The 17682-nt window shown below is 43.5% G+C and overlaps 1 protein-coding gene across 1 annotated transcript in view; it reads left to right on the top strand.

Moving 5' to 3' along the window:
* The window catches only part of LOC126281847 (acetylcholinesterase-like), a 105954-nt gene extending 88691 nt beyond the window's left edge, over positions 1-17263 (top strand). Inside the window, exons 8-10 of the mRNA XM_049981096.1 lie at positions 3917-4046; positions 15351-15483; positions 16921-17263. Of these exons, the coding sequence (XP_049837053.1) occupies positions 3917-4046; positions 15351-15483; positions 16921-17068 (411 nt within the window). The 3' untranslated portion in view covers positions 17069-17263. The remainder of the gene's footprint in view (positions 1-3916; positions 4047-15350; positions 15484-16920) is intronic.
* The last annotated feature ends 419 nt before the right edge of the window (positions 17264-17682 follow it).

The raw sequence follows: 17682 nt of genomic DNA, 5'->3' as shown, positions 1-17682 counted from the left end.
TAACAGGGCTATGTGGAAAGAGAAAGATGGTCGGCGTGAGGAGCTCTAGAACCGAGACGCTGCAACACACTTCCAGTTGTAGCACCAGAACAGAATGTTTTGAAAATAATTGTACAAAATTCGCAACGATCAAAAAGTCGACTAAAGGATAAATCTCTTAATAATTTTTTTATATTAATTATTTATTTAACTAAAAAGTAAAAGATTTATAAAACGATAATCTGCGTGTTGGGTACAACCCGTTTCACTAATGGCACTTTGGCGAATCTGTTATTAACTTTGATTTTATGTAAAGTTAGTTTAATCGGTACTTAATAGAGGGCATAGGGACTTTCAAATTATGCCACAAAACGATTAATTTTTGTTTGAAGTCATCAAAGTCGGTTTCTGGAAGACGGTACGTTTGCCTTCCTCAAATAAACGTTAATTAATGGCTTTCCTTTAATTATTCAAGACGGCTGTAACATATCATGCTTATCATATTGGCCACTACACGCGAGCGAAGATGTACCTGTGTCGCTGAGACATGGCCAACGCCCGCTCAGGGTTTAGTACATGTAACTACATTGTCCAAACAGCAGCTCCCTGTACGACGTGTCGGCCAGAGAAATTCTCCAGTGGCGTGACTACAGCCTACTGGTAACGAGATAGAGCAGGCATATGGCTGGACCACAGAGTTAGTTCACAACATGTCTGAATTGATCGAAAGACATGTGGTTAGCATAATTATAATATTTTAGTAATGCGGTTGGATGAACACTCCACTACGAAATAATATTTTCCTCGTCCCCGTCATCATCTGACCAGAATCTTGTTTGGCAGATCTCGTACACTTTCGAGAGAGAAGTTTCTAGTAACCTGAGGTATCCCTGTAACGGCAAATCGATGCTGTCCTCAGCCTACATTGTAGTTGTCTTTAATTCATTTCCTCATTAAGAATATCTGTTGCAAATAGTACAGGTAAATAATTTTTCCCTTCAGCCTCTCTAGCGACACATGCAAAATGTTTGCACTGCCACCTGAATCGTCTATATACACAGTGGAGTTACCTGACATCAGGGTGACTATTTTTTCCGGAACACAGACTTTCCGGCTTGTATTTATCCTCACGGACTCCCAAAGTGTGTTGCAGAAACTACAACATCCAGCGTTTGATAAATAGGACGTAATAGGCGTTAAGGCATTGGTCATTGACGCCCACTTACTTTGGATAAAAGGGGGGCAAGGCATTCGCCTCGCTAAGAAAAGTATTACGGAAGGACAGTTCCACGCAACACCAATCGCTTATACGGATTTCATCTCCATGGTCAAGAAAGCTGATTATCACGACCGGAATTGTGAATGGCACACATTGCAGCACATACAACCGAATGTCTCTTCTCTGCCATGGTTCACCTCAGTTAAGCTTTGCAGACGTCATGTGACATCTCTCATCTGCATGAGGCTTGGGTACGGGCGTTACCCCGCCTACCTACAACGGCTGAAAATCTTAGCTTCTGAGCACTGTGATCAGGATATAACGGTGGCAATGGATCTGAATCAAATCGTACTGGTGTATACAAAGCACTCGGCCGCACAGGTGGCCTTGTATAAAAAATTGGTTACGAGCTGTTACCTCCTCACCTGTTCGATATATACACTGACAAACGAACTCAACAACAACAAAATAATTAATACAGAGTAACGAAAATACGAGAATACATTTGTCTAGGTAACGTATTTAAGCGAATAACTTTGCAAGATCACATGTCAACGTAAGCGGGAGACAGGCAACAGCAAATGTGAAATGATTGTACCTTAAAAATAGGAGTACAGCCAGAATGTTGAATGTGAGTGTGGAAAAATGCGTTCATTTTGTTGTACGGCTGTGGGATGGAATTACATGCCTATTCCACTTCCTCTGTTAATACAGGAATGGTTAATGCTGTTTGTGGATGACGCTGGAGTTGCGATCCGAAGATATCCCATAGGTGCTCGAGTGGAGATAGATCTGGTGATCGAGCAGCCCAAGGCAACGTGTTGATACTGTGTAGAGCATGTTGGGTTACAACAGCGGTATGTGGGCGAGTGTTATTCTGCTGGAAAACACACCCTGGAATGCCGTTGATGAATGACAGCACGACAGGTCGAATCACCAGATTGACGTAGAAATTTGCAATTAGGGTGCGTGTGAGAACGACGAGAGTGCTCCTGTTGTCATACGAGATCACACTGCAGACCGGAACTCCAGGGGGAGGTCCATTGTGTCTGGCAAACAGGTCCTCAACTGACCTCCTCCTAACCAACACACGGCCATCACTGGCACCGAGCCAATGCCAGCTGACCTCCACTCTACCATCCACACCAGTGAAGTCGCAAATGGTGTGGTTTGGGGTCGGAGGATAGCGCACCACAGGTCTCGGAGCTGTCCTTGACGTAATCGATTTGTAAGAGTTCGTTGTGTCACTGTGGTGCCAGGAGCTGCTCAAATTGCTGCTGCAGCTGCAGCACTATGCGCTAGAGCCGTAAGCCGAACTCGCTGATTTTCCGTGTTGGTAGTGCCACATGGCTGTCTGGAGCCCGATCTTCTTGCGACTGTACAGTCCCGTGACCACAGCTGCCATGAATTACATAAAGTGGCTACATTCCTGCCAAATTTTTCTGCAGTAGCGCACACGGACCATCCGGCTTCTCTATTACACTACCTGCAAAGTCAGTAAGGTGTTGATAATGACGTCTTTGTCGCCTTAAAGGCATTTTTGACCAACATAAACTCAGCCCGCCCAGTCTCAAAGGTAACTAACGCTCACGATCTTTACAGCGTTTATTTAAAATAAATCTGATTTGCATGCTCATAATTCCGCTATTAGCTCCAAACCGTCAGGATAGCGGAGAGCGCTAATGCGTTGCTTCCTTGACTCGGGTAGGTGGCCGGCTCCGGATCGAATCCTCCTGGAGGATAACAACGAGGGCCGGTATGCTGGCCAGCCTGGATGTGGTTTTTAGGCGGTTTCCCACATCCCGATAGGTGAATACCGGGCTGGTCCCCACGTTCCACCTCAGTTACACGACTCGCAGACATTTGAAAACGTTTGCACTATCATGGTTTACACTAGACACAGACAGCTAGGGTACGGTGATTCCGTCTGGCCACCCTTTGCAACCAACACCGCCACATTCGTAGTAACAAGGCCGACACCGCGTTGAAGCGGGACAAAGGCCCAAAGAAAATGATGATGAATGATTTGCGCTACTAGTTCCACTCTTATACGACTGGCGCGAAATTTGAATAGACATCGTCTTTCAGATGTAGAAACATGCCTACCAACTTTCATTATGTCGCGCAACTGTTTCTTGATGTTGCAATTTTTTCCGTCAGTGTGTAAGAATTATTTGCTCGCGAACTATTTAAAAGACGCCGATGCCCAACATTTGATCTATAACTTTTGTGGATCTTGTCCTGTAATGGGACCAGCTCGTTCTAAAAGTGGAACATCTTTTTGTGTTTTTACTTTGCGTTAAGAACTTATCGTTATAAACGACGTCGTTGTCCAGTTTTCGATTATAAGTTGATGTGGATGTCATTTCACACAGGAACCGTCCCGGTTCGAACCCTGGGTCGTACTTTTGCGGTTTTTTTTAAATTTATATGGTGAACTTATCATTGTACTTCACACTCTTATCCTTGTTCTATTGTGAAAATTGCACTAATGTTAACTTGGCATTATTGTAACTACTGACGGCTGTGGTGTTCGCCTTTGAGTGTTTTTATTTTACATTAAGAACTTACGTTTGTACATCGAACTTTTTTGTTGTTATACTGTGGAAATTGCAGTTATGTTAATATGGTACTCTTGTAACCACTGTTGGCTCTGTGATGTTTGCTGCCCAAAGCTAAAAATAAATAAATAAACGAAAACACTTTTGCGTGTTGCAGCTAGCGACTGACCAGCACTTCGCAGAGCCGACAGACTCTCTGGTGAGATACGTGTCACAGCTGTCCGACCAACCAGTATTCTACTACCTCTTCGACTACCGTGGCGCCAATGCAAGCGACGCCATTTACGGTAAACAGCTCATAATTCATTTTTTCCTACCATTTGTTTGTAGTTGGTAATGGACTTTTGAACAAATGTTAACCCACAAACGGCTGTGCGTTACAGCATTTCAGTGCGTGCAAGTGCTTGAATTTGCGCGCGGAACGATCTGATTGGCTGACTTAAATGCGTTAGAAACGAACTCGCTTTCATAACCTCTGTTGCTCTCTCTTTTTAATCAATTGGTATTACATAGAAATCATTAGTGCCGGATGTTGGAACATTACGGAATTAGAGAAAAAGCTTGCAATGGTTTCAGGTTTGCTCATTGCTCACTTACCTCAATTAAGTCCACAAATTCGCTCTCTCGTGGAGGGCAATGAGCAATACAACCAATTTAAAAAAAGCTGTAATAATTAAGGGGGTAGGACATCAAACGGGCCGACTTGGAGCAGGAGAGTCACCACAGGACATTTTAATTTCTACTGTCTATACTTTTACAAACAAATTTATAAAACTTGGTCACCATGACCAGGAAGGATTGAGGACTCAGACTCATCGCAGTGGAAGTTCAAAAACGTAGTAAAATACATTTTTTTCACGTGAAATTTCATCATTTTTTCACTTATTACTGGCTGCATTTGTTGCTATAGGTATACTTTTCTTCCTAAGTAAGAGAGATTCTTCGATGAATTTTTCATAGCATACAAACAGTAGTTACATGTGTATGAAACTCTAGAATTTTCCAAAGCTATTAAAAAACTGTGGAAAAGATTGAGATAATTACCTATAAAACTTGAGTTTTTTCTAAACGTGAAGTTTAAAATGTAACAGTTCATTCTTTTTTTCATAAATTAAATAATTTCTAGAGTTTCATACACCTGTAGCTATGGTTTGTACGTTGTGCCACAGTCATCGAAGAATCTCTCTTACTTAGGAAGAAAAGTGTAACTATAGCAACAAATTCAGCCAGTAGTAAGCATAAAAATGACGTAATTTCGCATGTAAAAAAAAGTGTTTTGTTACGGTTTTGAGTTTCCACTGCTATGAGTATGAATCACGAATCCTTCCTGGTCATGCTGTTAAAGTTTTATGAATTTATTTGTAAAAGTATAGACAGTAGAAATTAAAATGTCCTGTGGTGCCTCTCCTGCTCCAAGTCGGCCCGTTTGACGTCCTATCCCCTTTAAACGCAATGTGCGTCTCCCTAAACATATTTTATTCGTTAGTCCTTCTAGGTTTGTTCTACAAGTCAAATCTAGGTTGTCCAAATGAATGAGGACAGTTCTTTGCCAAAAAAACCGCACGGTATTTTCACATAGAAAAGTCAGAAGTACTGAGACAAAGCCAGGGCTAAACAGCAAGTACACCTTTCGAGCGCACTGTTATTGGAACGAATATTAGTATTTCTTTTTCTGTTCTCTCCATTGAACCTAAACATTGTTAGTAACAGACATCACACATATGAAACCAGCGACCTACCGAATAGAAATAGCAAAACAATCAGCCTGTTAACAGTTAAATATTCGCCTCGTATTCGTCTGTCACTGACCTAGTATCTCTAAGCAGAGGCTGATGCACCAGATGCAACATACAATGTCACTTATAATAAAAAGGGCAGTTTCGATTTGGCTAATAAAACTCTCAGAAAATTCGTAAAAATACGATATTAACGACCATGTCCTCTATCATACTTTTACTTGCCAGAATAAGTACTGAAACCTTACCAAAATTTTCAAAGCAGCGCAGGCTCATCTGTCCTCTTTGAAAAGTAGACTCTCGTATACGTAGGTACTTCTCCTGCCCGACCTGTCTTAAACCTTTAGATCATATTCGAAGTCCGCCAAATTACGGGCTCGATGGAACCCAAATGATATTCGAATATCTTTACGTGTTGCAGGACTAAAGCGAAGATATTACTTACTCAGTATGTATATAACAACTGTCTTACAAATTTCTGTAAGTGGTTGTTCTTTGGAGAGCGACAACGCCCAGTGGTGCAAAGAGTTGCAAGCAGAGGCAGTTGTTGAGGGGCTGTGGAAGGTGTAGGCTGCGTGAGCCAAGGGCGGTTGCGTAGCGAAGGATTTAGCTCTATGTTTAATAGTAGTGGCACACAGTTTGAATAATAGTGTGTTTATGTTTGTGCAGTGTGATAAAGGAAATAAATTAAAGTTTCCATCAGTTAGTACCACACCATTGCATTTAACAATGAACGAAGACTCGATATACACGTCAACTAAAACAAGATGAATGTAACATAGCCGGCCGCGGTGGTCTCACGGTTCTAGGCGCTCAGTCCGGAGCCGCGCGACTGCTACGGTCGCAGGTTCGAATCCTGCCTCGGGCATGGATGTGTGTGATGTCCTTAGGTTAGTTAGGTTTAAGTAGTTCTTAGTTCTAGGGGACTAATAACGACAGCAGTTGAGTCCCACAGTGCTCAGAGCCATTTGAACCATTTTTTGAATGTAACATAATAATCTCCAAGGAGACGGGAGCTTATAAACTGACCACTCGATTTTGACCCGTAAATGTTCGACGGGATTCATGTCGGGTGACCAGGGGGAGGGGGAGGGGGGCAAATCATTCGCATTCGCCCGACTAGTCCAAAATGCCCTTCAAAGTAATCGCGAACAATTGTGGGCCGGTGACATGGCGACTGTAATGGCAATCTGAAGTCAATGGATGGTTGCAAACTGTCTCGTAGGTAGCCGAACATATCCATTTCCAGTCAATGATCGGTTCATTTGGACCAGAGCACCCAGTCCATTAAATGTAAAGACAGCCCACACCATTATGGAGCCACCACCAACTTGCGCAGCGTCTTGTTGACAACTTTGGTCCACGGCTTCGTGAAGTCTGCGCCGCACTCGAATCCTCGCATCAGTTCTTACCAACTGAAATCGGGATTCATCTTACCAGGCCACTGTTTTACAGTCGTGTAGGGACAAGGAGAGGCGCTGAAGGTGATGTCGTGGTGTTAGCAAAGGCAATCGCCTAGCTCGTCTGCTGCAATAGCCTGCTGACGCCAAATTTCGCTGCAGTGTCCTAACGGATAGGTTCATCTCACGTTCAAATGGTTCAAATGGATCTGAGCACTATGGGACTTAACATCTATGGTCATCAGTCCCCTAGAACTTAGAACTACTTAAACCTAACTAACCAAAGGACATCACACAACACCCAGTCATCACGAGGCAGAGAAAATCCCTAACCCCGTGCCGGCCGCGGTGGTCTCGCGGTTCTAGGCGCTCAGTCCGGAGCCGCGCGACTGCTACGGTCGCAGGTTCGAATCCTGCCTCGGGCATGGATGTGTGTGATGTCCTTAGGTTAGTTAGGTTTAAATAGTTCTAAGTTCTAGGGGACTGATGACCACAGATGTTAAGTCCCATAGTGCCCAGAGCCATTTGAACCATTTCCAACCCTGACCCCGCCGGGAATCGAACCCGAGAACGTCCCACATTGATTTCTACGGTAGTTTCACGTAATGTTGCTTGGTTGTTAACACTGACAACTCTATGCAAACGCTGCCGCTTTCAGTCATAAAGTGAATCTGTCGGCCACTGCGTTTTCCGTGATGAGAGGTAATGCCTGCACTTTGGTGTTCTCGATACACTCTTGACACTGTGGATCTCGGAATGCTGAATTCCCTAAGTCTTTCCGAAATGGAATCTCCCAAGCGTCTAGCTCCAACTACCACTCCGTTCTCAAAGTCTGTTAATTCCCGTCGTGCGGCCATAACCATGTTGAAAACATTTTCATATGTATCGCGTGAGTATACCTTGTGCACGCAGTAATATCGAGATCTGTATGTGTACATATCGCTATTCCACGACTTCTGTCACCTCATTGTACGTGCTTAATTACTTACAATTTATGAAACTCTACCTGGATCTAGAAGAATGTTCGGAAATATCTTCGATGCCCTAAGTCTTATTTTGCTGTTACATCAATGTTTCGAACATCTGGCAATAATGTGTGTAGCTAGATTTTTAAGGGTATGTATACTGCTTCACACAAGTGCACCAGTAGACGATTCCGAGGACCACTCGGATAGCCACGCGAGGGTCATTAGGTTGCCTCCGGCGTTGGGGGAGAGGCGCTGGTCCCGCATCGAATCCATCCGGCTGATTAAGGACGGGGGTCGATGTTAGCCAGCCTGGATGTGGCTTTTAGTCGGCGTCTCACATTAGGCTTGCTGAATACTGGACTGGAACCCATATCCCGTCTCAGTTATACGGTTAGAAACATGTCGAAGACGTTCACCCTCTTAAATGTGACAACACTAGAAGCACGCAGACAGGGTACAGAAATTCTGTCCGGGGGAGGGGCTTACGGATAGCGATAGGAAGGACATCCGCTCACCACTGCCACTAATGTTGCCACATCAATATAAACATAACAAAACTGTGAAGATAGCGGATAATACCAGCAAAAATAAGGAACAACGAAAGAGGTTACTATTTCGTTGGCAGGACTGTAATTTTCATATTTTAAGTAAATCTATAATCCTCAGCTACTACATTGCTAGCCACTAAAACAAGAACAGTAAGTAACGAAATTTAACTTATCGTGTGTGTACTAGGAAGAGTATGTGTTTATATCTGTAGGTGATTTTGGGGGTCTAGAGTGTGTGAAAAATTAGGACAAAGCGTTACCACCTCTGGCAGCAAAACTGGCTCTAACCTGTCTGGGCATCGAATCAAACTGAGTTTGGGTAACAGGTACGGATGGACGGCCGATGTGGATGAGCGTTTCTAGGCGCTTCATTCTCGAACCGCGCGACCGCTACGGTCGCAGGTTCGAATCCTGCCTCGGGCATGGATGTGTGTGATGTCCTTAGGTTAGTTAGGTTTAAGTAGTTCTAAGTAGGGGACCGATGACCTCCGCTGTTAAGTCCCATAGTGCTCAGAGCCATTTGAATCATTTGAACAGATACTGGTACGCCATTCCACGCTGCTGCATCCGTATGCCATCGCTGATCAATCGTAGTGGCTGACGAATGACATTGTGCCAGTAACCCATGACCAGATGTTTTCAATGACACAGATACGGAGAACTCGCTGATCAGGGAAATACCACGGTATCGACGTAGTTCTACACAGTGCAGGCGACATACGAACCGATGTTGCCTTGTTCAAACACAACGTCATGGAGAACTGAAAGGTAGAGCACAACCAACGACCTTAATGTCAGAAATGTAAAGCTAGTTGTCCAAATTAGTGTGTGAGCGAACCAGAGGTAATCGTGTTGTGTACCCAGTGGCGCATCATACTCTCAGTCGATGACAAAGACGAATGCACGCTGGCAACATTTTTTCTCATCGGTGCGGGTATGTCTATCGTGATGCATTACGAAGAACTGGGACTCATCTGAGAATACGTGTAGTGTTGTGGGGTGCACCACTTTCGGGTGCCTCTCTCGGCTGATCTATACAGGGCTAAGAGAAGATGTAGGACTTGGAGATCGCCAAGCGATTCCTTATCAAGATTCAAGACAAACGTTTATCTAGTGCAATCAGAGCTGGTGCACTCTGAAAACACATGTATGAAAACTAGGAGCTGCCAACTGTCACATCGTGCAGCGCATCGGGCTGTACAAGCAAACTTGTGTTAGGTGCGCTACCTTACCAGCAGCCGTAGCTCACTGAGTAGACTGCTGCAACATTAAGAACACCTCCATCATGAAGCTACGGTACAAATCCTCGTCAGGTTCTTTTTTTAAATTCTTTTATATGTCTGTTCCCTCGCTCCCGTCGTTTATAAGCAGGACATCATTTTGTGACATGAGAATAACCTAGCACGTGACAATGGGATCTATTAAACTGAATGCATGTGTCTACTAACTGCACAGTGCACAACCATAACTGGTCCGATCATGTTCATGTAGGCGGCTTCCCAGTGGAGAACACAAACGAAAATACGTCCTTACGTTTTGGAGCTGGGTGCACCCGACAACCAAGCTGCTGCTCCCGCTCGCGTGTATGGTGCGTGGTACCATTAAAGACGCCATTCCGCAAAGAAAGTTTTTCGTCGTTTGGAGCAACGCCTTCGGGGAACTGGTAACCATCGTCTGCAAGTAATGGACAGAGGTCGTTCAAGGTGTAGACGTACTCCACAGAGGACACAGTTCTTGAACCCGTTCACCAATAACTTCGGCAAAGTACCCGTGAAATTGCAAGGCAATTCGAGGTATCTCAAAGACTGGTTGTTGAAGTGTTACACGAAGAAGAACTGAATCCATATCACTACACGTTAACTCAACGCCAGCGCCAAGAAAATCGCATACAGCGGGTACAGTTTTGTGAATGGTTTTTGCGCGAAGTGGAAGACAACGAATATTTTATAGGCCTCTAAATAACGTGATATGGACTGAAGAATTTAGCTTCACTCTTGAAAGTATTTTCAAACTTCACAACAGCCATTATTTTTCGGAACACAACCCATGTATCACTCAAATGGTTCAAATGGCTCTGAGCACTATGGGCCTTAACTTCTGAGGTTATCAGTCCCCTAGAACTTAGAACTACTTAAATCTAACTAACCTAATGACATCATACACATCCATGCCCGAGGCAGGATTCGAACCTGCGAACGTAGCGGTCGCGCGGTTCCAGACTGTAGCGCCCAGAACCGCTCGGCCACCCCGGCCGGCCCATGTATCTCCCATCACTGTGGCTTTCAAGCAGGCTTTGACACAACTTTGTGGGCTGGAATCGTGGGTGGAGTGCTTTCGGGTCCTTACCTATTGCTGGACAAGTTGAATGCTCCCCCTTATCGTACGTTTCTTTGCATCACTTTGCGCGACGCATTAGAAAACGCCCCAGTTCGTGTACGGTGAGAGGAACGGTTTCAGCATGACCGTGCGTGGCCACACCTGGAAGTAATATGGATAACTATTTAAATGAAGTGATTCTAGAGAAATCGATTGGTCACGGAGGTTCAACGTTTTTATTTCTGGGGGCAGGGAAAGGAATTAGTTTATAGTATTCCATCCATGGATGTACACGATCTCATGGCTAGCGTGCATGCCGCTTCGGCAGTGGTAGAAGCAGGTGTGTTGCGTAGGGTCCAGCAAAGTATGATCTAGCGAGTGGCGAAGTGTTTGCAAAAGAAAGGGAGTCGCTTTTACATATTCTATAAACAAAAGGTTGCTCGAACGTGTACGTACCGGCTCTATGAAGTAAACCTGGATATCAAACGTACAGAATGCGATTACTTGATCAGCACAATGTGCATTCTAGTGTAGCATAACTATTGTGTTTTTTGTACCTCAGTGGATACAGAAGATGTTGCTGTTGTTGTATTATTTTCTATTGGCTGTTTTCGTGTCGTGGATGAAACAAAGTGGTCGTTTACGTCTGCAAGAAGTGCATGTTACGTCTTAATGTTTAAATAAAGGTACTAGTAATAGAAATAAATACACAAATACCGCATTGTGGAGGTGTAAACTGAATACAATTTGACGCTTCAGCTAAAAAAAAAAAAAAAAAAAAACGTTAGGACCCTGCCAGAGCGTCGTTTCTTAAATCGCATTTTTATCAAACCTACTGGCAGGACTAGGTTTTGCTAGATACATTTATGTCTTCAATTGGGATGGGCAATCGAATGCCAACCGCCAACGGCGGCTTATTTCCTTCACTCTTTTTACACTGCTACAATGGTCACCTTGATCATATTCCATGGTATTCCATATATGTTGCACTGTCCGTGTGTATACTTGTCTTGCTCCAAACAAATCCATTTCCTGTCTCAAGCTAAATGGTGTGACTGTACGATCCTGCACAGTCCTCTTGGGTGCTAGTCACGTGGGCCTTTGATATCCTGTATGGCACTAGGTATGGTCCTTCTGGAGCCGTTAGTTCCATATCTGCATGATAGGATGGGACCCTGATCAACGCGAACGGCAATATTTTGCAGCCATTACCTGTACTCTCGACACATCGAATTCAGAAACAAAATGGTAGAGATTTTTCATTCTTATACGACGTATAACAGGATCTTCTGTCAACAATCAGCAATCAAATACGGTTTCTGAATGATAAAAAAACAGTGTAATCTTCCAATATGCACAGAAAGTAAGTGGTATTACAGTTGCCTGCTAGCTGCACTAGTGGTGAAATGCTGATCATCTGCATATCCAAATATGTAGTACACTATTTTCCAGTTATGTATCAATTTTAATGATCAGTTCTGTGTTAACTATCCTTGGTGTTGTGTATAACTTCACACAGTAGTAAGGAGAGGTGGGCTACCGAGTTGTGCGGCGGTTGTCGTCGTGGGAAGGTGGACAGGAGCATAAACGATTAGTGAGCAAGTAAGTCAGCAAACAGAAGACTTACTTAACTTGAATTTCACCAAGAGTACATAGACTCGTTGTAAATGATGCAACAAGAAATAGAGTCCAGCTTATAACGTCCACGCGGAAGAGGCTTCCTGCCTCCCTGTGCTACAGTTCGAACTATAGTGCCGACTAGGCAGCGTGTGCGAATCAACACGAAGTGAAGTGGCTCTGAACGCGATTTGGCTGAGCCGCTACTGTTGGCCCTCCTGCATTGCGGTGGCAGAGGGCGCTCGTGGTGGCAAGCTTCTGGAAGCGTGGCTCAATGGGTGCGCCCCACTGTGTCCGCTGGATCCTGCAGAACTGGTCAGTGTTGGATAGAAACTAGCAATTCTGTTGCCAACTTGATACATCAGTGAGTTGATATCGACACATGATATCACACATGGATCAAGGATAGGGACTCAAAGTTCAAATAAATTGATGATACAGTCTTCTGTTTAAATTGTGACTGGTTGCAATCTCCATTTCTATTTTTTAGCTCAGTGGTCAGGGTTCTATGTGTAGGATCCGGGTTCGATTCCTGATTGATGGGAGTACTGCAATGGGGTGCACTCGGCATCATGACGCCAATTGTAAAGCTACATAAGTGAGAAATAGCGGCTCCAAGATCTACGAAGCCGACACAGGCCGGAAGAGCAGAGTGCTGACTGCTGTCCTTCCACAAGGACACAGACGTCACGGACGACTCGGCGGTCGGACGATTGTGACTGATCCATTTGGACGAGACCATTGGGATTTCATTTTCTGAGCATGCTTCATGGTATCTTGTGAAGGTTTGCTCATAACGGCAGGTTATGATGCTTATTGCACCTGGTCGTCAATTTATTGTTGGATAACACATTGCCCTTCACCATTTTGGCGACAATGTAATTTCCTTATGATACATATACAAAACTGCGTGATTACTGTATCATGAGACATATAGCCGATAATTTGCGTCAGAATCCAGCATACATTTAGTTCTCCATGCAGTAGAAAACTGTCTTTTACATCTTCTTTAAACTATTGCATGTCTCTTTTATGAATGCTGTGACTAATTCAATTAGTAATTACCAGTGCAAGACCGAAGTGGAACTCATGACCACCTCATTTGGAGCAACAAGAAATGTACTATGTTGCAAAGTATTTAAAAACTAAGAGTATTTATTTTTCGCCTTTCAAAGTACCTAGCTCCTTCAAAAAAGTTTTAGACCTTCCATTGTATACTTGGTACCCCATTTCTTTCTTCCAAGGAATCATCTCATGGTGGTGTTATACACTGAAGAGTAAAAGAAACTGGTACACCTGCCTAATATCGTGTAGGGCCCCCGCGAGCAACAGCAGTTCCGCAACACGACATGGCATGGACTCGACAAATGTCTGAAGTAGTGCTGGAGGGAACTGACACCATGAATTCTACAGGGCTGTCCATAAATCAGTAAGAGTACGAAGGGGTGGAGATCTCTTCTGAAAAGCACGCTGCAAGGCCTTCCACATATGGACAATAATGTTCATGCCTGGGAAGTCTGGTGGCCAGCGAAAGTGTTTAAACTCAGACTAATGTTCCTGCAACCTCTCTGTAGCAATTATGGACGTGTGGAGTGTCGCATTGTCCTGCTGGAATTGCCAAAGTCCGCTGGAATGCACAATGGACATGAATGGATGCAGGTGATCAGACAGGATGGGTACGTATGTGTCACCTCTCAGAGTCGTATCTAGACGTATTAGAGCTCCCATATCACTCCAACTGCACACGCCCCACACCATTACAGAGCTTCCACCAGCTTGAACAGTCCCCTGATGACATGCAGGGTCCATGGATTCATGAGGTTGTCTCCATACCCGCACACGTCCATCTGATCGCTACAATTTGAAACGAGACTCGTCCGACCAGGCAACAAGTTTCCAGTCATCAACAGGCCACTGTCGGTGTTGATGGGCCCAGTCGAGGCGTAGTTTTATTTCATGCAGTCACCAAGGGTACACGAGTGGGCCTTTGGCTCCGAACGCCCGTATCGATGATGTTTCGTTGAATGGTTCGCACGCTGACACTTGCTGATGGCCCACAATTGAAATCTGCAAAAATCTGTGGAAGGGTTGCACTTCTGGCACATTGAACGAATCTCTTCAGTCGTCGTTGGTCTCGTTCTTATAATGTCAGAGATTTGACGTTTTACCGGATTCTTGATATTCACGGTACACTCACGAAGTGATGTACCGGAAAATCATCGCTTCATCGCTACCTCGGACATACTGTGTCCCATCGCCGGTGCGCCGACTATAATTTTCAAACTCACTTAAATCTTGTTAACCTGTCACTGTAGCAGCAGTAACCGATCTAACAACTGCGCCAGACACTTGTCTTATATAGGCGTTGCTGACTGCAGTGCCATCTTCTGCCTGTTTACATATCTTTGTATTTGAATATGCATGCCTCTATCACTATCTTTGGCGCTTCAGTCTATGTTATAATGAAACCTTGTGTGTCTGAACTGTTATTTTAGCTTTCATTTTAGTACAAATTTTGTGAGACATAATACACATTTTTTTGAGAGTGGATAGACTGACTTTCTGTGTATGAGTGCTTGTGTGTGTGTGTGTGTGTGTGTGTGTGTGTGTGTGTGTGTGTGTGTGTGTGTGTGTGTGTGACAGAGAGATAGAGAGAGAGAAAAAGAGAGATAGAGAGATAGAGAGAGAGAAAGAGAGAGAGAGAGAGAGACAGATAGATAGGGAAAGAGAGAGAGAGAGAGAGAGAGAGAGAGAGAGAGAGAGAGAGAGAGAGTGTAACAGAAACCAGTCTCATTCTCGTCATGAACTACTCAGCAATTTTTCTTGATACCACCTTCCATTTGCGTGTTATAGATGGCTCTAAATCCTGGATTCTCTTTTTAAATGGATCCAGCGATGAGCTATTACAATGTCATTTCATATAAATTAAAACAAAGTTTAAAGTGCTAAGATTTAGTTGCTTGGTAAGATATATAGAAAAGTCAGTGCTTCAAATTTCTTTTGCAGGTACTCCACACGCAGCAGAAATAGCGTTTATTTTCCACAGAAACGACAGTGCAATAGAATGGGAACCAGGGACAGTAGAAGGTGACCTTAGCCAAAGAATGGTGAACAGCTGGAGCAGTTTCATCAAATATGGGTACGTTTACACAAAAGACGAGAAAAAAAGCAAACCCAGAAAACCATGTCCACTAGTATGTAGCTGATAGCCTAGTATTGCTTTGCTGAACATTGCTACACATATTGAAGTTCAAACACTGTCAACTTACGTAATAGTTACCGAAATCTATCTATTTAATTCTAGTTTAATATTCACACCATATATTCTGAATTTTGTGATGAAAACGGTTTCCAAATAGTGCATTAAAAGTACTTGAGAAGGGACATGGCTATTCACAGATTAACGCGTGGAAGTGTTGCGGCAAGCTTCTAAAAGTTAATGGTTGATCAACAACTCGTGTAGCGTGTCTACTACTGCTAGCAGTTTGAAATGTCATCTATACTTTACAAAAACTGTTTCGCAGTTTCTTGAAATTTTCTAGTCTTTTCTTTATAGGGCTTTATGGCCATATAGTAAAACCGTCTTCATGCGTTCATAGAATGAAGGCTTTCACGACCGGATGACATAACCGCTGGTAATGTCTTCATCAGAAGTGTAATGATGTGTCGTCTCCTGTCGCAGTTGAATGGAGAAGGGCGTCACCTTCATTCTCTTAACGCAAAAGAAGCTCCTGGCAAATTTCAAGTCAGTGCGCTTTCATTTCAGGAGTCAGCATCAGGGGTACCCATCATGCGCAGAACTTCCGATAGCCAAGCAAAGCAATAACTAAACCACACGTTCTTGTGAAATGCCGATTGTGCTTGCAATTTCTCTCTGAGTGACACGACGATCGTCCTGAATCAATGTGTCAACATCTTGCTTGTGAAACTCGGTGGCTGCTGCCACAAGGCGTCCAACTCTTTGTTTGTCACGCAGGTCAGATGTTCCCGCCACAACATCTTTAAACTACGCACAGTATTCACATCAACACAATCACCATAAACTGCTTTCATTCTCTGACGAATCTCCTTTGGGGTGACACCTACTGCTGTCAAGAATTCAATGACTGCACGCTGCTTAAATCGCACAGACTGACCGTCTGCTCAAGGTTCCATACTTTACACTGTAACAACACAATCGTTCAATGCTAAGCCTTCCCGCCAACTGGAGCTGTAGAGAAGATGCTACGGAACAAGCCAGTACCTGCCGCATACCAATGCTGCCAACTGTTGAAGAGCTACGAATGTAGAAGCATTACTTTTCAGTCAACTCTCCGTAGACTATGTCGTCAAAATTTAATTTACAGTTCGTGTCACAGACACAGGTTTACTTCTCTATACGTGTTATACATGTAATGAATGAAAAAAAAGAACGATATATGAATGGAGAAGTACAATTTCGTAGTTTACACACTTCACCTGAAAGATATTATTTCTGATTACATTTCTGCAACTCTTTTCCTCTCAAAATTGAGTTTTGTTGAACGAATCTATGTGCTAATCAGTTTATGATAATGACACTAGTGTAATGTTTCAGAGATCCAAACTACGCTAACGACAGCGTCGTGTGGGAGCCTTTCAGTGTGTCGTCGACAAACTACTTGTACATCACGACGGACTACGAGCTGAGGCAGAACAAAGACCAGGAGCGCATGGACTTCTGGCACGAGAACATTCCTATGTAAAATGAAGACCTGATAGTTTTCAGCACTCAACGAGTTCGTCCGAAAGATCACTAACTGATGACTCTTATTTACAACACAATGGGAGATGCGATTGACAGATTTTCCAAATGTTACATTGTTTTCGAAGAGTGTCTCAGAATATATAACTTACTAAGAACGTACTGTGAATAAAAATTGAATTACTATGATATGGAATTATATTGTTTTTGTATTAGCTTCCTTTAGTAGTAAATTATGAGTTCTGTTTTCTGCTAATACTTTACTGTCATGCATGTGTCACAGAATGTTACCACCCCCACTGTTCTATACATTCGACATCAAAACTTGACTGAAAATCAATATAGATTTATGATTGAGTAACGTACAGGGTAAGCTATAACTGCGTTAGACAAAAAATTCTAAATTTTTGCGGATTCTTTTGGCGAAGAAATCGCTTTCGTCTGTGTAGTCTAACGCGATACAGATTCTGAACTGCATTACGTTGGCTAGTAGAGAAAGGAAAACAACGCACCTATTGCAGCAACTAGGCTAAAGGGACTGTGTTTAACTTAGGTGCAGCTTCCCCCCTACAGCTCAACGCCTAAGATGAAATTATAAGAAAAAACATGAAGAAA

Source organism: Schistocerca gregaria, chromosome 7, assembly GCF_023897955.1.
Source record: "Schistocerca gregaria isolate iqSchGreg1 chromosome 7, iqSchGreg1.2, whole genome shotgun sequence".
Classification (NCBI taxonomy): Eukaryota; Metazoa; Arthropoda; class Insecta; order Orthoptera; family Acrididae; genus Schistocerca; species Schistocerca gregaria.
The sequence above is the reverse complement of the archived record's forward strand: the minus strand, read 5'-3'. Positions and strand labels throughout refer to the sequence as shown.